Source organism: Diabrotica virgifera, chromosome 7 (genome assembly GCF_917563875.1).
Source record: "Diabrotica virgifera virgifera chromosome 7, PGI_DIABVI_V3a".
In the NCBI taxonomy this organism is placed as follows: Eukaryota; Metazoa; Arthropoda; class Insecta; order Coleoptera; family Chrysomelidae; genus Diabrotica; species Diabrotica virgifera.
Window position 1 is genome coordinate 232106440 of NC_065449.1, and position 24147 is coordinate 232130586.

General features: G+C 33.6%; 1 protein-coding gene across 1 annotated transcript in view; it reads right to left on the bottom strand.

Moving 5' to 3' along the window:
- Positions 1-17759, bottom strand: part of LOC114327267 (zinc finger protein 69 homolog) — a 32356-nt gene extending 14597 nt beyond the window's left edge. Inside the window, exon 1 of the mRNA XM_050657105.1 lies at positions 17681-17759. Within this exon, the coding sequence (XP_050513062.1) occupies positions 17681-17759 (79 nt within the window). The remainder of the gene's footprint in view (positions 1-17680) is intronic.
- Between the last annotated feature and the right edge of the window lie 6388 nt (positions 17760-24147).

Here is a 24147-nt window from a genome sequence, read left to right on the forward strand (position 1 = left end):
GGGGTAGTGTTGCCCAAATGCAAGACCAAGACGAGACTTAGACAGTCTTGGTCTTGGTCTTGCGCCAATACACCTGGTCTTGGTCTTGGTCTTGGTATTGCGCTCTCGGTCTTGGTCTTGGTCTTGCAGCAGGAGTATTGCAAGTTTCGCAGTTACCCATTAGCCTATTGCTTTTTATGAAGCTTTACTTTAGGTCTTAGAACAACGTACAGTGCACAGATTCTAAAGGTGCCGGTGGGATGGCCTCTATCCGCCCGCAGTATTATAATCTGTGTATGAGAAAGAAAGTATTCGAAACAATGAAATAACAAATTTGATATTACCTGAGTTAAAAGGTCTACCGTTACAAGGTACCGTTTTTAACAGGATTTCTGTCCATCGCAGCGTCATTAATTGCAGCGTGATCTTGTCTAAATACCAATTTATAATTAGGAACTAAGCAGTTTTCTTTTGGGAAAGAACTCAATTCTTTTAGTTCTTGTCAAATTGCTGCCGTTAAGTGTTATTAAATATTAACCAAATTACTAATGTAAATATACATTATTGTCTCCTTAATCTATTTTATTACTTAGTATATAAATGGTACTACGCTATTCTTCGTATCATTTTTTATAGTAATGTTATGTAAATTTTGTCTATTTTCTTTCTGTTATAGGTAATACAGAAGAAAAGCACTTGGAAGTGAAATAACTGATTTATGATTTTAATGAAATAAATTTTCAATTCAGTTTTCATATTGCATCCCGTCTTTTAATAGTATTGAAATTATATTCAGTTCAGATACATCTGGTTAACAAGTTCCAAAGTAAAAAACACTTTTCATTGAAAACCTACACAAATAATTACCGTCGAAGTACGTAAGTCCATTGAGAATTGAGAGTGGCACGAATAAAGACAAACTCTCATTAAAAAGTTTGAATTTCGCGAAATTGAGTCTTAAATATGGAAATACCGCAATTCTGATGACTAAAAGAAACAAAAAAACATTCGTCTTATAAAAGACGAAAGACGAAGCTTAGATCTTTGAGAAATTTCCAATCAATCCTAAACCGTAAAATTAAACGTTTGGAAACGCTTGGGCCAAGCAAGCCAGAGCAGTGGTGTGCACCAGGATCTATCAAGAGGCAAAACAATTATCTGTATAAAACTTTTATGTTACTCTTATTTATACATTATTTTAGTTGTACATGTGTAAGCTATACACATGTACCACAAAGGCCACCCACAAAATTAGTCATTTTTGATGTCTCGAATTTCCTAAACCTGTTGTCCGATTTAAGTGATTTTTTTAACATGTTATAGCCTTATCCTTTAACAATATCGCTGTAATAATACTTTTGCTAGACAGGTAAATTGTCATTGTATACCGGGTGTACCACTGAAACTGTGTTTTTTTTCTTAATAACCACATCTTATGGGATATTCTAGCATTTATAAAAAACTGAAATTAAAACCCAACTATAGCCTCAGGTTTTCTTAACAATCTGTTTTTTTATTCATTCGCTTATGTTAGATAATAAAAAAGTTAGGTACTTTAACAACTAGCCATGTTCTTCATCAATACAGGGTGTTTCTAAATAAGTGCGACAAACTTTAAGGGGTAATTATGAATTAAAAAATAATGACCGTTTGCTTTATAAACATTCGCCGCTTCGCAAGAACGTAGGCTTAAATCAAAATTTGACGAAATGGAGTTATTAATGCAGATTTACTAAAAATAAAAGCATCTATCGCGTGAGTCAGGATCTATGACGTTAATAATAATAGTTGCCAAGAGATGGCACCAAGTGTCTATATTCGATTGGCGCGAAAGTAGTTAACATAAAACTACTTAACATTTTCGTATGAATACAGGCGTAAGTTAGTTACGCCGCAGATCGTGAAGCAATTTGTGTGTTTACTTCTCGTCAAGGACGACCGTTCTTATATTATTTACGATTAGTTTTTGTGAAAATTTTTTCTAAAATAAGGACCCATTTTGTAGTTAGGTAAGAGTTTTAATAAAGTTGAAGTAAATCTTCCTCAAGAAGAAATACTCAAATCTAATAGGGGTAACAAAATGATACAATTTAACCATTTTAAAACTTCATAAATTTACCTACTTATCACAGTTTGTATTTAGATATATTTCTAACAAAATTGTATAGGTAATTCCTGTAAAGTAACAACTTAATCGAAGTTATACCCATATAGTCCGGCAGATTCGTGCAAATATTATAAGAATTGTGCATTTAATGATAGAAGCATATAATTTGGACCACATATACTTTATAAAGGTTCCAAATTAGATAGGAGGCCATCTCAGATTTTGCCTTTTACAAAAACGGCGTGGATTCAAAATGGCGACTATACATATGTGACTAATAGCACGATAACTTATGAACGAGACTCCAGATTTCAACCAAATTTGGTATATAGGTTCTTTTTTGATGTATAAGATCGAGGTCTTGAACCGGAAGAATCGGCTTACCAGAAGTTGTGTATTTCCTGGTTTTTATGCAAAAACATGTTGTTTTTTTTCCTTTATTTCACCCTGTATGCATTAATTTTTCAAATAGTTAATATGGCCATTAAAAAGAGCGTAAAAATATTTTTAGGAAATATTTTTAACTTTTTAGTTATGTTAATTTCCATTTAATAAATGAAATAAATGGCGACTCGATTCTAGTTTTCTGTTGACCTAGATATCAAAATATCAAAAGGCACCGCTGGGAAAATATTCCAAAAATGCGGTTCAGAGAAACTATATGAAACGAGTCTTTGTACTCTCATACAGAGTATGGCATTAGTAAAAATACAAATTTATAAAAATATAAATTTATTTCACTTATTCCCCGTTAGAGGGCGTTCTAACCTTACTCCGGTATAAATAGTTTTATTGTATACCGAGAACTATGGAAGTTTTGATTTAAATTTGTCTTCTTGCATAGCCTCCTTGACAAAAGGTAGACCTAGAAATAGCGCTATCGGGGGATGGCAGGAGACAGATTTAAATCAAAACTAAACCGTCTATTTAATAAATGCAAAACGTATCTTCACATGTACCTATAACCTATATGCGGCAGATTCGTGCAAATATTAAAATAATTATTGTGCATTTAATGGTACAAGCATATAATTTGGATAACATAATATACTACACATAATATAAAGGTTCAAATTTAGATACGAGGCCATCTCAGTTTTTGTTCCTTTTCCAAAAATGGCGGGCATTCAAAATGCCGACTATACATATGTGACTAATAGCACGATAACTTTTGAACGAAACGTCAGATTTCAACCAAATTTGGTATATAGGTTCTTTTTTTGATAAATAATATCGAGGTCTTGAACCGGAAGAATCGGTTTACCAGAATTTGTGTTCTTACTGTTTTTTTTTATGTAATAATATGTTGTTTCTTTTTCAATTATTTCACCCTGTCTATATGGTTACGCTCTTTTCAATGGTGGTATTAACTTTTTGAAAAATTAGTACATACAGGGTGAAATAATTAAAAAAAAACAGCATATTTTTACATAAAAACTAGGAAAAACACAACTTCTGGTAAACCGATTTTCCGGTTCAAGACCTCGATCTTATACATCAAAAAAATAACCTATATACCAAACTTGGTTGAAATCTGAAGTCTCGTTCAAAAGTTATCGTGCTATTAGTCACAATGTATAGTCGCCATTTTGAATCCCCGCAATTTTTATAAAAGGCAAAATCTGAGATGGCCTCATATCTAAGTTTGAACCTTTATATGTGCAGTATATGTGGTCCAAATTATATACTTCTATCATTAAATGCACAACTGTTTCACATATCGGCTGCACTAATAATCATATCTATAAAATTTTAAAATGCCTCTCCTCTAAAATCGTCTTTTTTGACTTAAGCCTATGTTCTTGCGGAGCGGCGAATATGTCCGTAAATGCTTCGTTTCCGAGATACGGGATGTTCAATTTTTTCTTACAAACTGACGATTTATTTATTGCTCTAAAACCGGTTGAGATATGCAAATAAAATTTGTTGGGTTTTTAGAGGTAGTTATTGCGCATTTTTTGACATTCTTTCTTCTTCTTTTGCCCTTTAATTCGTCCAATTCTTAACATAGGCTTCCCCCAGTTTCCTCCATTCGCTTCTGTTTAGTGCTTTCTGTTTCCAGTGCGTTCCTCCTATCTTTTTAATGTCGTCTCCCCATCTCATCTGGGGTCGTCCTCTTGCTCTCTTTCCTGTCCATGGTCTCCATTGTTGTATCGTGCTATTCCACCTATTGTCCGTTTGTCTAGCGTTATGACCTGCGAAGCTCCATTTTAGCCTGGTTATATGTTGACCTGCGTCTTTGACTTTTGTTCTATTTCTGACCCAGTTGTTTTGCTTTTTGTCTGTCAGTTTTACTCCTAACATTGCTCTATCCATGGCTCTTTGTGTCTTTATTATTTTATCCATGTTTGCCTTGGTCAAGGTCCATGTTTGGCATGCGTATGTGAGAATTGGGAGTATGCACTGGTCAAACACTCTTGTTTTTAAGTATTGTTGTATTTTTTTATTCTTTAGGACCCATTTTAATTTTCCAAATCCTGCCCAGGCTAATCTGACCCTTCTTTTTACCTCCGCTGTTTGGTTTTCCTTATTTATTTTTATAATCTGTCCCAAATATATATAATCATTAACCGCTTCTATTGTGGTGTCGTTTAGTATTACGTTTCTATTGTCTTGTGTGTTTGTCATTGTTTTTGTTTTGGCAAAATTCATTTTTAGACCTATTTGTTCGGATTCATTTGCTAGTTCGGTTAGCATGGTTTGTAGTTCTTCAAAACTTGATGCTATGACTACTACATCGTCTGCATATCTTAGGTGGTTTAGTTTCTTTCCATTTATGTTTATTCCCATGTTTGTCCATTCCATTGTTTTGAAAACATCTTCCAGTGCTAATGTAAATAGTTTAGGAGAAATAACATCTCCCTGTCGCACTCCTCTGTTAATTGGTATGGGTTTTGTGGTTTCTTCCAATTGTACCGTCATTGTTGCTTTCTTATATATATTATGTATTAGCATTCTGTATCTGGAATCTATTCGACAGTTGTTTATAGCTTTTTCTATTGCCCACATTTCCACGCTGTCAAATGCTTTTTCGTAGTCAACGAACGCTAAGTGCAGATCTATATGGTATTCGTTAGCTTTTTCTATTAGTGTCCTAATTGTTAGAAGATGGTCAGTGGTGCTATATCCCTTTCGGAATCCTGCCTGCTCTACGGGTTGATACGAGTCCAATTTGTGTGTTAGTCTGTTGTTGATAATCCTCATGAATAGTTTATACGTTTGCGACAGCAGTGAGATGGGTCTGTAATTTTTTATGTCCTTTCTGTCGCCTTTCTTAAATAGCAGGATTGTAAGACTTTCGTTCCATTCGTCGGGTATTTCTCCTTTATGTAGACACTGATTAAACAGATTTCTTAATGTTTGTAAGATTTCTTCTTTCCCTTCTTTCAACATTTCAGCAAGGATTCCATCTGGTCCTGGTGCTTTGTTGTTCTTTAATTGTGATAGTGCTGCTTCTATTTCATAATTTTCTATTTTTGGTAGTGTTTCTGAGTTTATATTCGTGATTGTTTTCTTGATATATTCCTGAGTGTTTAAGTTTGCGTCTTTCTTTGAGGTTTATAGTTCTTTATAAAACCTTTCTACTTCTTCTGATATCTTATCTTTTCTCCTCTCTTCCCGTCCTGTTTCATCCTTTATTGAAATGAGTAGTGGTTTCCCTAAATTTGGTCGTAAGCATTTTAGGCCCTTATTTCTCTCAATTACTTTCTCGATTACATTTTCAGTGTGTTTTCTTAGATCCTCTCTGGTTTTTATTCTAATAAGTTTGTTTAGTTCTACGTATTCTACTGTGTTTCTTTTGTTTTCGCTTATTAGTTTTCGTCTACTTTCCATTAATTTAACTGTCCCGCTACTTAATCTATTTTCTTTTGTTGTTAGTTTTTTGGCAGTTTTCATTCCCGCTTCCAACAGTTTTTCTTTCATTTCTTCATTGATCTTATTAATTTCTGACTCTTCCTTTGCTACTTGTTGATTATAGTTTTCCCTTAAAGTCTGTCTATATTCTTCTGCGTTTTGTCTTATTCTGCTATGGTCAATAGCCGTTGGTTTTCTTCTAGATTTCTACGTCGCTAGTTTGCTTATTTTTATTTTGGCTCGTAGTATGCGGTGGTCGCTGCCAGCGACCACCTATTTTTTGACATACAATTAAGAATTTTATATTCACCATTGGCATGCATACGAGTAATATGACCTGTATGCTTGCCAATGGAGAATATAAACTTCTTATTTGCATGTCGAAAAATGCTCAATAACCATCTCTTAACACCTACCAAATTTCATTTGCATATCTCAACCGGTTTTAGAGAAATAAATAAATCGTCAGTTTGTAAGAAAAAATTCAACATACGTATCTCGGACACGAATCATTTGCGGTGTTTATAAAGCAAACGGTCATTTTTTTATCATTTATTCTGTAGGTATATTGAGTCTTAGTTGGTGTATAATAAAAATGTTGATGAGATGCTGTACATTCGCAACATTTTTTCAAATCTCGATTGCATCTATTTTTATTGCAGAGGAGACCTTCTACGTGCATGTATGAGATAACGTCCATTTTTATTATTCCCTTACACATTTTTATTTGGTAGAGATGGAATAACTTCACAGAGAACTGAATATCCTAATAAGTAAAATAGCAAATACAGAAAGAATTCCAGCAGAATGGAGAACCACTCAAATGGTAGCGTTATTTAATATGACAGACAGGTGATAGGGCAGACCCCTGTAACTATAGAGAAATAAATTTGCTGAGTACCATACTGAAACTCAGAACAAAATACCAATGAAGAAAATAAATAAACTAAATGAAATTCAATGGAATAATAACAGAACCCATAGAAGCCAACACAGGAATCAGGCAAGGAGATTCTCTAAGTCCTCTACTGTTTAACAGAATGTTGGATGCAATAATAAAACAAGTGAAGAAAAAAAGAGGGTACAAATGGAAGATAGAGAGATATAAATACTCTGTGAGCTGATGACACCGTGTTAGTAGCAGAGTGCGAAGACGACCTACAAGGATTACTGCACGAATTCAACATTGACGTAAAAGAATATCAAAATATCAGCCCAAAAACAAAAAGTATAGTAATAGCCAAAGAACCAATAAGATGCAAAGTGGAGTTAGACAATTAAATTATAAAGAGTAATGACTTTCAAATACCTGGGAATTAATCTATCAGCCGACAACAATATCAAAGAAGAGGTAAAAGAAGAAACAATTAAAGCTAGTAGAACAGCCGAATGCCTAAACGACACAATTTGGAAAATCAAACACCTAAGAGTGGAAACAAAGGCCCAAATATACAGGGTGTAACGAAAATACAGGTCATAAATTAAATCACATATTCTGAGGCCAAAATTAGTTCGAATGAACCTAACTTACCTTAGTACAAATATGCACGTAAAAAAAGTTACAGCCCTTTGAAATTACAAAATTAAAATCGGTTTTTTTAAATATATCGAAAACTATTAGAGATTTTTTATTGAAAATGGATATGCGGCATTCTTATGGCGGGAGCATCTTAAAAAAGAATTATAGTGAAATTTGTGTACCCCATAAAAATTTTATGGGGGTTCTGTTCCCTTAAACCCCCCCAAACTTTTGTGTACGTTCCAATTAAATTAATATTGTGGTACCATCAGTTAAATTCAATATTTATAAAACTTTTTTGCCTCTTAGTATTTTTTCGATAAGGCAGTTTTTATCGAGTTGCGGCTTCTTTTTTAATATGGTTACATACAAATTTTATGGGGGTTTTGTTCCTTTAGACCCCCCAAATGTTTGTGTATGTTCCAATTAAACTATTACTGCGGTACCATTAGTTAAACACAGTGTTTTTAAAACTTTTTTGCCTCTTTGTATTTTTTCGATAAGGCGCCTTTTATCGAGATGTGGTTTCTTTTTTAATATGGTTCAAAATATACCTAAAAATGTAAATCATAAATAAATTTTCATTTACCAAGTCTCCATAATCGTACTTAGCCATGTACAAATATGTGGTGGATTTGACAAATATTCAAAATATCTCGATAAAAACTGACTTTTCGAAAAAGTACAAAGAGGCAAAAAGGTTTTTAAAATATTATGTTTAACTAATGGTACTACAATAATAATTAAATTGGAACGTACACAAAAGTTTGGGGGGTTTAAAGGAACAAAACCTTCATAAAATTTTTATGGGGCGTCCAAATGTCACTATAATTTTTTCTTAAGATACTACTGCCATAAGAATGTCACATGTCTGTTTTCAATAAAAGATCTCTAATAGTTTTCGATATATTGGAAAAAGTCGATTTTCATTTTGTAACTTCAAAGGGCTATAACTTTTTTTAAGTGCATATTTGTACTAAGGTAAGTTAGGTTCAATCGAACTATTTTTGGTCCCAGAATATGTGATTAAATTTATGACCTGTATTTTTGTTACACCCTGTATAAGTCAGTCATCTAATGACTGACTTACACGGCCGAAACAAAACCAGATACAAGCAAACCACGAAGATATCTAGAGACCAACAAACTGAAGATCTTAAGAAGGATTGCTGGAAAAGAACTACAGGACAGGGTAAGAAGTGAGGAATTCAGACGCATATGTGGGGTAGACAATATAAATACCTGGGTGAAGAACAGAACAGAAGAGTGGAATTAACACACAAGAAGGATGTCTGAATCAAGGATAGTAAGAATAGCCAGGGACAAGTCACCGCTAGGCACAAGAAAGGCACCGTTGCGTTGGAGAAAAACAGGCAGTACTGCCTATATAAAAGAAAAAGAAGAAGAAGACATTTTTAATTTCTTTCAGAGAAAATCCAAGTGCCCGCCGCTGCAGATAGATGCAAATTTATTTTTTTGAGCCGAATCCCTAATCACGAATTCGAAAGTATAAAGTAATTTTAAAGTTGGAGTGTGGCAGGAAAACATAATAGCTGTAGAATTCTTTAATCTCGTATTTTCGGATGAAGTTAGATTGAAGTTATTAGAGAAAAAGATTGTTTCAAACAATTAAGTAGTCTTAAACGGCAAGTTTCGGAATTGGCTTGGCTTGGCTTGGCGCTTATTAAATCTAAAATAACATTTTTGGTAAAGTCCTCGCTAATAGAATTAAAAATATTTGCTTACGGAAAACGGACAAATATTTTCGTTTGGTCTTTTCGGCTGTTAGTGAAAGCACTCAAATTTGGTGACGTTATTAAATAATAACATTTCCTTCAAGCGGCAGTGCTGTTATTAATATTAATATTTTTTACTTGCTACTAAATTGGGGTTGGGGATAGGTTTCAATTCTTTGGGATTATTAATATTATATTTTTTATTTGCTACTTAAAAGTAAAGGCGCAAATATTTTACGGCTATTCCTACTTTTTCTGTCTTTACACGGCAAATTACGTGTAGTAAAATTGTCACTGGTATGGATATGTAAACATTACTTGACAATGTTATGGTTAACTTTAAAATATATGGATTTGAATGTTCTTGGATAACTGTTACTGGCTTAAATTATTAATTCAGTTAATTAATATGATAATTTTTTCACTAACTATGTATTCAGTGATTGTAATAATTTATATTCTGTACAACAAAAACTAAAACTCAATCGAGAAAAGAAGAAAAGTGATTTTTTAATAATATATTGTTACTACAGAACGCTTACAATTTTGAACATCTTTAACAACAAAATACTTTGATCACAGAATATATCCTGGTGTATTCTCTGCTTAGATCTTCCATAAATAATAAACAATAAATAACTTTTTATTAAGTTCACCTCTTATATCAATTATTTATCAAATACACTATCAATATAATTTAATCAACAACTCAAAATATTCCCGAGGCCATGTCAAAATTGTCACTGTCTTGTCACCATATTCTATTCGACTCAGTGCGTTGTATGACAAAGATAGCGAATGTTCGATTTGAAAAACATCATCACGGACATAGTGAAAGACTAAATTATTATCGAGGACCTAAAGTCCCTTAGAATAAATAAAAGGTTTCTTTTGAATGAGATATTTGAAATTTAAAATCACATTACATTTTCTCTTAGTTTTTCACCCCTGTAACTTATTAAAATAAACATTATAGAAGTTTTCAGGGACTTTCGGCCCTCGGTAAGAACGTAATCTTTCATTCTCCATTTAAATTTTTCAAAAATAATTATTAGTTTTTTCAGGATTCGAAAAAAATGAATTCCATTTAAATAGCATTGGACCCGAAACTATGTACCGATCCCCTTAATTGGGGTTGGGGATAGGTTTCAAATCTTTGGGATAAATAAGGGTATTATTTTTTGAGAATCTAATAAGGGTATTATATACATATTTTCAAAGAATACTTAAGTGAATAAAATATAAAATCAAAGGACACCGCACACATCTTATGGAAAATATAATATCACTCAAATGAAATAAAATTTACATAAATACATTGGTCTTGAAATTACACTAATTTCATATCATTGCGCCAAATCTGTATTTTGAATAATAAGAGCGTAAATTGATATAAACAAATCTAAAATCAAATGAAAATTGTACGTGTGTCAAAAAGAGCAAAAATATAAATCTAATGAGGTACTCCATAAATTGTTCTAATGGATTATCTTATTGTTATTGATAATAAAGTAGGTATAATTTGGTCAGTCGTACTTCCTCTAAACCGCTTATGTCATGCTGACTAAACGCTTGTGAATAGCCACTAGATTAATATTATTTATGAATGACAGTTATATGAACTTCAAAAAGGTGATTTCGCTAAACTTTAATTAGGGAAGGGGAGCAAAGTATGCTAAATGTGCAGTCACTTGAGCGTTATGGGGACCAATTGGGTTGTGAAGAGTAGGTCCTAAAACCCAAAAAAGTTAAGTAAAGTTTTCCATTTTAGTGGGGACTTTCCATTTTTAATTTAATTTTCCATTTCCAACAATCGTTTTTTTAGATTCTAGCGCCATCTATCAATAATTCGAAAAAATTTCTTGAATAAAAGATACTTATTTTTACGTAAGATATCCAAATCTGTAATAAAAAATGGGGGATCCCTTTTAAGATTTTAAAGTAACCCCCCACTCCACCTCCGTGGGGGTTGTCTTTGATGCCATTCGATAGATTTTTCAAAAATATCGAATAAGTGTATTTTTCAGTTTTTCGATCTGATGTTCATTTCGCGAAATATCGCGGGATTCGTATTTAAAATTTAAAATTTACCCACCACCCCGGGGAAGTCGTATTTGGTATCATTCGATAAATTTTTGAAAAATATACAGTTTTAGGGTTCAAGGTTTCTCCCCATGTAATAATCTGACCCGCTGCTCGAGTAACTGCAAATACCCCACTTGGGCTCCCCTACCATTACAATTAACGCCGTTATAATACTAATGATAATTCAGAATTGGCACAATGCTATAAAATTCTTTTCGTACTTCCGGGCCTAAAGTGACAACTTCACTCCCTTGTGACAGGTACTAAAGTGTCACATTTAATCCCTCCGGGATTAAATATTGACGAAACTCCCGGAACGATTAAATCACAAACAAACGAATTTAAGGGATATTTTATTGAAAAATATAATTAATTAGAATGGTAATTAACGTTAATATTCAAATTAATATTGTGACAGTTCGTCATATTGACCAGTCTTTCCTGGGTTAATGCAGCAGGTAACTGACGAGTAACAGATAGGTCCTTTTCATATTGAACTGGTGTTTGTTTCGAAGATCCTGCGGAAACAGGAAGCGAGAATGAGGACTGTGGCATAACTATAGTGGACGAATCGGCGACTTGACCAAATATTTTATCTGAAATTTTTTGTTTATTTTTAATAGACGATTCAATATATCCCTCGGCCACGTTGGAGGATTTCCATCCTCCATGTCTCTTCAGCACGTCTATTGTTGCTCCCGAATCAGCTAACAAAGACGCAGATGTGCGTCTAAAACAATGTCCCGTATAAGACGTCGCATTTTCTAATTTCAAGAAAGCTGCTATTTGCCGTGGAATTGTACCAAACATGTTTTTTCCTACTACTCGCGTAGTACATTCTTTGTTGATGTATTGAACAAAAAATTTTGAATGAGTTGTCCCTGTCTTTCGCAATGCCACATATTTCCGAAATATCGCCACAAAACTGATGGCACTGTTTTCTGAATTTTTGATCACAAAATTTCGGTCAATTTTATTTTTGGTGTTTCTAATCGCAATTAGGAAGGAATCGCCCAAATCTCTCACATCGTCGATTTCTAAATCAACCAACTCTTTTCCACGACAAGCTCCCGCAACGCCCAAAATAAGTGCAACCTACAAAAAAATTGATTTCTTAAAATTTCTGAATATAAACAAATTTCCAAATTTACCTTAAGCATTAAATATTTATCATCCGGAGCCTCCCGTAAGAACTGATCTACCTGCTCAGACGTGAGAATTCTTGACTTCTTTGGCTTAAATCCCTCATTTCTTCTCTTCAAAAAAGCTAATAATTTTGGAAATTTACTTATATCAATATCTTCTCTAATGTTAATAACCGATTTCAGCATTGAGTAATGTGCCCAGAGAGTTGAGGCACAAACCGCTTTTGATTTATCATCGAAGTAGACTAACAGCGCATTTTCAGTAGGTTGTCTCACATTTTTTAAGCGGCACCACTTTTTAAAAGCATCGTACTGCTGCTCGTATAGTTTTCTAGATTTCGGTGGTAACAATTCTTCACCTACTTCGGCTGCTCTTTTATCAATATCAGATACACCTTCTTCACTCATGATACCAATAATTATCAATAACAATGTTTCTTTACAATGACACTAGTAATGACAATGTTTCTAAATTATAACTGTCACAACGCAATGTTACTATGGTAACTTATTTTAAAGACAGTTTATTAAATGAGTTGAAGAGAGAAAAAACTGATTGAAATTATTGAAATAATTAATAAAATCATACCGGAAGTACGAAAAGTATCGTATATACCTTGCGACTGAAGTACATTTAATCCTTCAGGTAAATTATGGCCCTCCCTGCGGTCGGGCCATAAACTTTACCTTCAGGATTAAATGTACTACTTCAGTCCCGCGGTATATAATGTACTATTAAATTACGAGACCAATCTATTCATGTAAATTTAATTTCACTTGAGTGACATTATATTTTCCACAAGATGTGTGCGGTGTCCTGTAATATTCCGAAAATATCTAATGTTTTAACGTTTTTTTTTAAGAAAAAACACAATGAAAGATTACATTATTTCCAAGGGGAGAAAATCTCTGAAATCTTCTAAAATGTTTATGTTAATAAATTACAGGGGTGAAAATAATTTAATATGATTTTTAATTTCAAATATTTCATTCAAAATAAACTTTTTGTTTATTCTAAGCGACTTTCGGCCCTCAGTAATAATGTAGTCTTTTATTCTACGTTTAAATTTATAAAAAATATTTTTTCTACGAACGTGCAAAAATTTCTACTTTCGCGCACGCATTTTAGTTTAGAAAGTTTCACTTTTCCGCACGCGTGTTACTTTTCCGCACGCGGTTTTTACTTTTCCGCACGCGTGTTAATTTAGATATGTTAATACCTATGGCCTTAAAGTAAATATAATACATGCAATAAACTAATATTTAGATATTATTTACTAATTTATTTTAAATATATCTTATTGTGTTCCTGTTTTAATGAAATTAACGCGACAATTCGATAAAATAAAATTATTTTGACATAATATTCGAAAGTCAAATCGGTAGACAATAACAGTCATTTTGTATCATCGTCATGGAAACCAAGATCGTCGTCATGCTAACTAATTATATTGAAAGTTTGGTTTTGACAACCTTGTCAAAGAATTAATTTGTGTATGTATTTTCATATTAACTAAATTAATTGATTAAGATTTGGTAATTTTAAAGACTCTTAGAAAAAATATTGTTCCTAACTCTTGCAGAAAGTCTCTTTTCCGCACTCGACTGCTTGCCGAACTCCCGCTTCGCGTCGTTCGGCAAACTGCAGTCGCGTGAGGAAAAGAATGACTTTCTGCACTTGTTAGGAATAGTACATTGTTTACCGGGTAGGAAAAGCTTAACATTCCTGGACGACTGTGAAGATTGCTAAGTCGAGGCGCAAGCCGAGACTTAGCAACACAGAGTCCAGGAATGTGGCTTTTCCTACGAGGTAAACATACTATTTTTCCGCAAATCGTTTAAAATTCGACAGATATTGATTGATTTAAAAAAAACGCGATAATTTTATTCCCAAATAAATGGTGCTTTGAAATTCCTAATAAAATTACTTGGGTTACTATGGAAACGTATTGAGGTTGAATTGTCAAACTTGACGCTTATAAATTTAATTGCTGGTGTTCTCGAAAGTAAAATGATAAGTGATGATGAAATTTCCATTCCTGGGACTCCTCCAGAGCTGGTTGAGGCAGTGAATACTGCTTCATTAGAATTATTGCCAAAGAAATCAAGAGAAAAGTACGAAAATGCATACAGACGTTTTATGGATTATCGCATGAGTAAAAATACGAGTTCTTTCTCAGAAAATGTTGTAATGGCATACTTCCTAGACCTTTGTTTAAATATGAAATCTTCAACATTATGGGCCAATTATTCAATGCTGAAGTCAACCCTTGCACTTAAACACAATGTAGATATATCTACATACTTTTTTTTCAAAATGTTTTCAAAAATATAAATTAATTCCTTATAAGCAATGTGTTTTCTATCATTTATGTAGAACACTAACAACTGTACGGAAATATCATTTCCTTACAGTAAGGAAATGACATTTCCTTACAGTAAGGAAGTCCTGACTTTTTCTTCAAGAAATTTTGACAGGAATGTCAAAATTTCCTGGCGATTTGCGGAAAAATAACTATATTAGCTTTCTTAGGTTTCGAAAAAAATGAATGCATTTAAATAGCATTGGACTAAGATTTTGCGCTTACCCCCTTAAATTGATTTTATTGCAAGGTTATATAGGTATACCCCAGGAAAATGGGCCAGGATAAAGCGCATGAAAAATCGAAGAAGTACCGACTGCTATTTTTCAACTGGAGTATCTTGGGCTTGGGGAAGTCGATAGAAAGAGCGTACCGAAATTTTTACTGCGTGATGGTCTCTTATTTTTATTAGGTAACATTTAAGCAAAACAACCGACATATTTCATTCATTTCAATATTGTGAAAAACTACGCATTTTAGACGAAAACGTTTAATAGATGACTTTCTTAAAAATACTTGCTCTTTAAAATGAGATTTTCTAAATTTAAAAATGTTTATAAACAAAAAAGTTATTACAAATTACACCTGAAAGTAAGCAATTTTTCTATTGTTTATAATTATTAAAATACACACTAAAAATAATAAAAACGCATTTCACAATGTGAGTTTTTTGTAGGTACTATATTATATGCAAAAGATGGACAAGATTGGTAGAGTAGGATTTAAAATTCCATTTGTTTATACCATTTGGGAAAAAAGATCAAGTTCAAATGGCTGTACAGGTGCTTTGTCAACATTTAGAAGGCTTTGGTATCTCATTCTCTTCATAATGTCTCAAAGTTTTAATGTTTTTAAAAACCATATTCATTTTTAATTGTTTACTATCTAATTGATGCATTTTACCTCAATTACAGGAAATTTTGAAGACAGCGGCAACAACTAACACTTGTTGCATGCATAAAGTAATATGCTTGATCACATTTTAAACTTTTTCAAACTAATATCAATAAACAATGTCAATCAAAACACATTACACGCAGTAATTTGTACTCTTTCTTATATTCAAAATTTATCTCAATAAAGAATTATTAATAAGAAGTTTTGGAGAAGCACATTAACCCTAACCATATTTTTGGTACTACTTAATCGTTACACTGTTGCAATATCATTCTCGTTCGAGAAATCTTGTCATCTTTTGGTACTAATAAAAACAGATATAAAACAAAACATTTAAAATTTGTACATTTTTAGAAAGCAAGAAATTTATAAAGCTTACGAGTCATACAAAAAATTATTTAACAAATAGGATCAACAATAACAAAGTACTAAAAAAGAAAACAACGTTGTACCTGATTATTATGCAATGTTTCAGACATTGGCAACATCAGACACTTGTTGATCATAAAATAAAACGTGTGTGTTCTCCTTCTCACCTTAAATTTACAAATGTTAGATACTACAACTTTGTTTTTGAACACTTTCGTACTCCAGTTATTACATAATAATTTGTATTAGATTATATAAAAATGTAATACACTTCAATTTCATCCAGGAATGTTAACCTGCGCCAATTGGTAAAAAGCTTAAATAATAACACCGTTGCCAAAACCGTTTTATTGTCAATTCATAGCGTTTTAAAATTTTAATCAAATAGCAAAGAGAATCAAATTGGTATCAGACCTACGTTCTTTTTCTTCTTCTTTTTCTTTCATATAGGCAGTACTGCCTTTTTTTCTTCAGCATTTATTCTGCCCCTAAATTGTCGTTCTATCTTTTCCTTGGGCGTCCTATATTCCATTGACCTAACGGTGACTTGTCTCTGGCTATTCTTATTATCCTTGAATTAGACATCCTGCTTATGTGTTGATTCCACTCTTCTATTCTGTTCTTTACCCAGGTATTTATATTGTCTACCCCACATATGCGTCTGATTTCCTCACTTCTTGCCCTGTCCTGTAGTCCCTTTTCAGAAATCCTTCTTAAGATCTTCATTTCGTTGGTCTCGAGATGTCTTTGTGTTTTGCTTGTGTCTGGTCTTGTTTCGGCTGTGTAAGTCATAACTGGACTAATATTGGCCTATTCTTACTGACTTATATATTCGGGCCTTTGTTTCTACTCTTAGGTGTTTGTTTTTCCAAATTGTGTCATTTAGGCATCCGGCCGTTCTACTGGCTTTAATTATTTCGTTTTTTACCTCTTCTTCGATATTGTTTTCGTTTGATAGATTAATTACCACGCATTTGAAAGTCATTACTTGTATAATTTAATTTCCTAACTCAAATTGTAATCTTATTGTTACTTTGACTATTACTAAGCTTTTTGTTTTTTGACTGATATTTTCATATTCATTTCTTTTGCGTTAAGTTGAATTCGTGCAGTAATCTTTGTAGGTCGTCTTCGCACTCTGCTACTAACACGGTGTCATCAATTGATCTTGAGAAAGCATATTATGAGTTCCTCGAGAGATTCCGTAGTGAATACTCAATAAGAAAGGACTTGTATAGTGAACATGTATAGTGAACATGTATAGTGAACATGTATAGTGAACATGTAAAGATTATGAGAGACATGTCTGAGAGAGCAACAACTAGCGTTAGGGCAGGTGTGGGAGACACTGATAAATTGCATGTGAAATTAGGCCTGCACCAAGGCTCAGTACTTGGTCTTTACTTATTCTCATTATTATTGGATCGGACAACAGCGAAACTGCAGAGTAACACTCTCTGGTGAAATGAGTGAGATGATGGTTAGTTATTATTTATATAATAATCATATAATCATCATGATAAGTAGTCCTATTTTAATTAGTTACGCATCAACATGTCTTAATCTGTTATTACCAGTATAATCAACAAGTTATTAATCTACAAGTATAATCAACAAGTTATTACCAGTAGATCCATTGTTCTTCTTCGTCTTCAGCCTATTTGCATCCACTCCTGGACAAATTTCTCCCCATGAGTTCTCCATCCTTCTCTATTTTGTGCTATTTGGTGCAAGTTTCTCCCCATTTTTGCTTTAATGCCGTCTAGCTATCGTTTTTGTGGTCGTTCTCTTATGACTGTGCTCGCGTGGTCTCCAATTTACAGTGGTTCTCGTCCGCCTTTAGTTGTTTTGACGTGCCTCGTGCTATACTCAGTTCCATTTTATTTGTGCAATTCTTCCAATTACAACTTCCACCTTCGTCCTGCTTCGCACGTCCCCATTTCGTATATGTTCCCGCAGAGATACTCCTAACATAGATCGTTCTCAATCTACTGGCTGATACTTCGGTAAATGTCGTGGTCTCCATTCCTTCTTCTTTTTGTATAGACATGACTCTGTCTGTCTTTTCAATGTGCCTCTAGTAAGTTGTCGTTCCATCGTTCTCGTGGTCTTCCCACTGATCGTCTTCCTATTGGGGCCTCTCGCTGCCCTGACTATACTATTGGTTTTCATTCGGCTTATGTGGTCATTTCAATTTTTTCTTCTGTTTCTTACCCAGTTGTTAATGTTATACACCTTGCACCTTGATCTCCATTCCATAGGTCATAACTGGTAGAATACAACTGTTAAATACTGTTTTCTTGAGATTTATTGGTATCTTTTTGTTATTGTTTTGTTGATCCATTGTCAATTTGCTCTGTCGATCTTCGTCGGATTCTCGTCTTCCTCTCGGTTTTGTCCTGCTCTTACTCATATTCTTACTCTCTCGTATTCTTTATAATAATTTATTATTTATTTTATTTACACTATGAAATACTTTTAATATGCTAAAAATGTTCGAGTTGGCAACAGTGCCGAATTGGTTCTTAAGATACACAAGCAACTCCCTCCCTGTACCAACAGGGTATTATGTATTCCGATTCTAGTCAAGCCACAACAAAACGTTTGTCTGGGTAAATACCAAGGAAGACTGGTCATTCAGGACCGCATTGAGCCGTAAATTTATGTTTGTATTGCTGAACAAAGCTTTGCTGATAGGAGCGACCCGATTTTGCATGTACGCTATGGAACTGAATCGTACAGGGTGTTTCGTTAATTTTGAATTGAATGGAAAATATAAAAAATATAAACGTATGTAACTTATAGATAAAATACGGTACAGGATATTAATATGGTTAACGTAAGAGAACAAACAAGGGATTTTAATGATCTGGGGACAATTATTGGGGTGAATTAACAACAATACTCCCCATTATGATGCCATGTTGGCGACCTCATTGACACATCTTATTCTATTCACAGCAGGTCGAAATAGACACAGCATAGGACTGCTGTGTCAGTTCATTTATGAAGAACTTCAACATCTGATTAATAGGGTTAATACAACGTGTGATGAATATAGACTCAAGCTAAACACCGCAAAGACCAAGGTGATGGTTGTCAGTAAGACGTTAATACAACCGGAAGTAGTAACAGCTCATGGTGAATAATTAGAGAGAACTAACAGTATCACCTACCTTGGTTGTAATGTAAATGAGAACTGGGTAATGAGCAAATAAATTAGAATACGTATAGAGAAGGCCAGAGCTGCATTCTTTAAGATAAAGAAACTTTTATGTGGAAACAACATTACTTTGAATCTTAAAATTAAATTAGTGAGATGTTATGTGTTCTCTACTCTTTTGTACGGCGTCGAAGGTTGGACTTTAACAGATACTCTTCTCAAGGAATTGGAAGCCTTTGAAATCTGGGTATACCGGAGAATTCTACGAATAAGTTGGGTGGATAGAGTTCGTAACGAAGTTGTTTTGCATCGGATGGGAAAAGTCACGGAAGTCGTCAGAACGGGTCGAAGAAGAACCTCATGGCTTAAAAACCTGAGAGAATGGTTTAACAGATCCTCTGCATTTGTTGAATATCTAAAAACATATCTAGACTCTCAAAATAAACCTTTTGCGTATCAAAGTTAAATATCTGTAGCTTATTGATTTTGTTAATATTTATCCAATCAGATTTAATTCACTTGAATTCCTATAATTTTCCCTTTTATGAGACTTCTTAAGCCTTTTCTGATTCGACGTCTCGTTGATACATAAATAAAAATAAAACGGAGTAAGTAGGCCGGAGATGAGTAAATTTCTCTTTGTAAGTTTGATGGCAGCAACTCCTTAAACAACTTAATGCATTATCCCGTGTCTGAGACGGAGCGGCATGCCGGGAAATTCGGAACTTGCCCGTGTCTTTTACGTTCGATCGTAGTACAGCACTACTGACGCTCTCGACACCTGCATATAAAAGTTAGACCCAAGATGCTAATTATTTTTGCATAGGTAATATTCTATTTATGGCCATTCGAACTGTGCCTTTGCATTTTTTGTTTCTATAGTTCTACTAATAAAATACATGTAATTTTAATTACTATCATTATCTACCAACAGATAAACAGCTGCAGAAAAGAAGTCAAACCCAGAATAATAGCCTGTAAAGATAGGGACGGCTCTATAATTAGTAACAAAGAACAGATACTAAACAGATGGGCAAACCATTTTGAAGAACTGCTTAGTGGCAATCATGAAGATGGCGAGATCCCATGTTTCAAATGAATGAAGATGATCGGCAACCACTCCCCACCGAAGAAGAAATTAGAGAAGCCATCGTAACACTGAAAAATAATAAAGCCCCTTCCCGAAAATAAAAATAATAAAAACACCCTCCTGAAACACATGCATAAACTGATAACTGCAATCTGCTAACAGAAAGAAACACCCACAGATTGGAAGTTAGGTGTACTGTGTCCTCTACACAAAAAGGGAGACATGATGGTGAGTGATAATTATAGAGGCATCACTCTACTCAATATGACATATAAAGTGTTGTCCAACGTATTGTTCAAAAGGCTACTCCCCTACACCGAACAAATATTGGGACGATATCAGTGCGGTTTCCGGCCTAATAAATTAAAAACAGACCAGATATTTACAGTGAGGCAGATTCTTGAAAAAACCCTAGAGTTCGGCGTCGACACCCACCACATATTCGTTGACTTCAAAGCCGCATACGACTCCGTTAATAGAAATAAACTTTTACTTGCTATGGTAGAATTTCGAATACCGTTTCATCTTGTCCAATTAACTGAACTTACACTCACAGATGCAGAGAGCATGGTCAAAATCCAAAACGATCTCTCAAGACCCTTCTATTGCAAAAATGGACTAATACAGGGTGATGGACTATCGTGTCTATTATTTAACCTGGCATTAGAAAAAATAATTCGAGAGTCCCAGACTACTACGAATGGTATTATCTTTAACAAATCAGTACAAATTGTCGGATACGCAGATGACATAGACACAGAGGCGTGCGGTCCATGGAAGCGGGGGAAGCGCCGCTTCCCTATTTATTCGCCGATATAAGAAAATATATTATTAATTAATATTTAATAATAAAATTTTTTCCCTAATCCAAATAATCTACATATTACCTAGCCAATAGGCATTGAAGAATATTAAAAATTAATCGCGTACGAACGAACTCAATATGCACACAATTCAACTATTTGGTCCACTCCTGACAGAAGCGCATCTCAAAATCGCCGCTTGTCATGCAGTTGTCCCGTTTAAAATTGGTCAGGGTTCAATGACCGCAGCCACTAGTCGCGCGAATTTTGGTATGCCATGGAAGCGCTCGTCGTATCGCCTTCCCGAAAGTGAGATGCTCCGACTGTTACTGCTGCTAAGGGGTGCTTAGATATTACATACATTCGCTTAAAGAATATTTCGATTTAAATTTTTTGCAGAGATATTTCCTTTTACTGATCTTTTATTTGACATTTACAGAAATCAAATGGTATTGCATTTTGTATAAGACAAATTGATGACTTTATTAATACGATAATTAAAAAAACGAGAGCAGTTTAAAAATATTTGGGATAAAACTGAACATATGGGGTTTGAACATGAAAGAAAAATAATGAAGATTGATAATTTCGGAGACAGAGAGACAGAAAAAAACAGAGGAAACAAAGAGACCTTTTGATAATATTCTACAGCAAATGAATTCTAGCTTTCAAAATTTTAACGATTTAAAATTTGTAGAATTATATATAATCTTAATATTTCTAATTATAATTCATCAAAATTTCCCACATAGGAATTTATGTCATTACGATTAAATAATGAAAATTTTTTGATATCCCAGCTTTGCATTCTCAGTTAAGTATCATTTATGAAACAACTGACACGAATGATAAAGAAATACCCAGAAATCTGGGATTTCTTTATAACTACTGGTTTAAACAAGTCGCTGTGTGAAGTGTCATTTTAGTGAAAGTTGTGTGTTGTATAAAATGCCTCGGAGTATATATTTTTTTTAAATATGATTCTTCTTTAGAAAACCAAGCCCGGCGCGAGGACTCAAGGCCCGAGCTAGCAATACAGATCAATGATAGGTCACTAGTCACTAGAAATAGCCCTCGACCATTAAGAAAATATTTTTATATCCTTATTGAATCGCTTCCCCTTTCGAAAAGCCACCGCACGCCACTGCAGACATCATAGATAGGTCCACAAAATCTCTGACTGAAGCATTTCGGTCGTTAAGAGCATCTGCACAGAGAATGGGACTAAATATAAATGTTCAAAAGACCAAATATATGTGTTGTACTAGGTCAAGCAACCCGAAACCTACAAGAATAATAATTGATGACCTAGAACTGGAAGGTGTCGACACCTTCATATACTTAGGCTCGCTGTCAACTAAGGATAACAATGTCAGTAAAGAAATTAAAAGAAGAATAGTGCTCGCCAATAAGTGCTACTATGGCTTAAGAAGACAGATGGCCTCAAAAATGCCTAGAAAAATTAAACTGACTGTATACAAAACACTAATAAGACCAGTGCTAACATATGGTTCAGAAGCTTGGTCACTTACACAGAATGACTCAAACGTTTTGAGCGAAAAATACTAAGACGAATATATGGAGGCCTAAAAGACAGGGCCGCGTTTAGGTAAATTGACGCCCTAGGCAATTCTCTAGTAGCCGCCCTTCAAACATGTACCATTTTTGCCAAAAAATTGCAGAAATTTTTATTTAAATAAGAATACACTAAAAATGGATTTAAACTACGATCGTTGACTGATAAATATAGGGGTATTTATCACTATTTATCAATCAACGCTACGATGTTTATATACCTATAACAGAAAAAATTGTCATTCCAGTTCGATCACATCAGAGACTTCTTTTCAAAAAAATTTTTTTCTTGACAAAATCGACGAATTGTTGACACGTTCTTGTTGGGAAATTATTTTTAATTCTTGATATTTTCGAAAATGACCTTTCAGCGGACACATTGGCAACTGGGATGCACAAATAAATGTGCAAAGCAATGTCAAAATTAGGAAAAATATCTTTCAGTACACTTAGTGCAGTCACTGAAGGTTTTCACCTCCGATTTCGTTGAACCTTCATTGATTTTCATGAAAATTGGTGAATGGTTAGAGGATACCTCAAGGAACAAAGGTGACATGATGCCAACTTGCGCGTTTACCGTGGTGGTGGATGCCACCCTGTCTCGGGGGTGGAATTTTGTTTAAATAATACCATAAATCGATAGAGAGACAAATTCTAAGCAAAATTTGTTATATAAAGTTATTAATATAAATCAATACTTTTTGAGTTATTAAAGATCAAAGATTTTATTTTTTCGTAAAAAATGCATGTTTTAAAGCTGTTTTTCACGTATAACTCAAAAATTATAAGCTTTTACAAAAAAAGTTATTATTACCAAAATTGAAGATAATAAAAAGCTGAATACACTCCTCACTTAATGAACTAAACTGATGTTAATTCAAAGTGAGTTATGGGTAATTTAAAGTATATTTTTTCGACGAGTACTCAAATCTACGTATTCAAGCTTAAATAACGGGAAAACGATGCATTTTATAAAATATAGCTGTTAAGTAATTGTCAAAGTATTTCGGTGTACCTATCAAATGAGCTCCAGTAGAAGTTAATAGCATCACAATTAAGCAATTTATGATGAAAATAAATGAACCCTTTAGAACTTTTTAGGAAAAAGTGAAAAATAAAACATACGCCATTTCCACAAAAATTAAAATTTATAGTAATCATTAGAAGAATTTCTTTATATTAGCATAAGTAATAATTTCAACAATTTTGACCGGTTAAGAATGTATATTTTTGAAAAAGAGATATAATTTATAAAAATAAGAATTTCTAAAATTATCGTAATTTTCGTTTTCTTTTGATAATAACTCCAAAAATACTTAATAATATGTAAAAAGTTATATATGTATAACCAAATTTTAGTTTTTTCTGTATCAAATATTTTACCTTTTTACTATTTCTGTAGGGTAAAAAATAACCGAGATAGAAACGTTTAAAGCTTAAATTTTGCTGCAAGAGTCATGT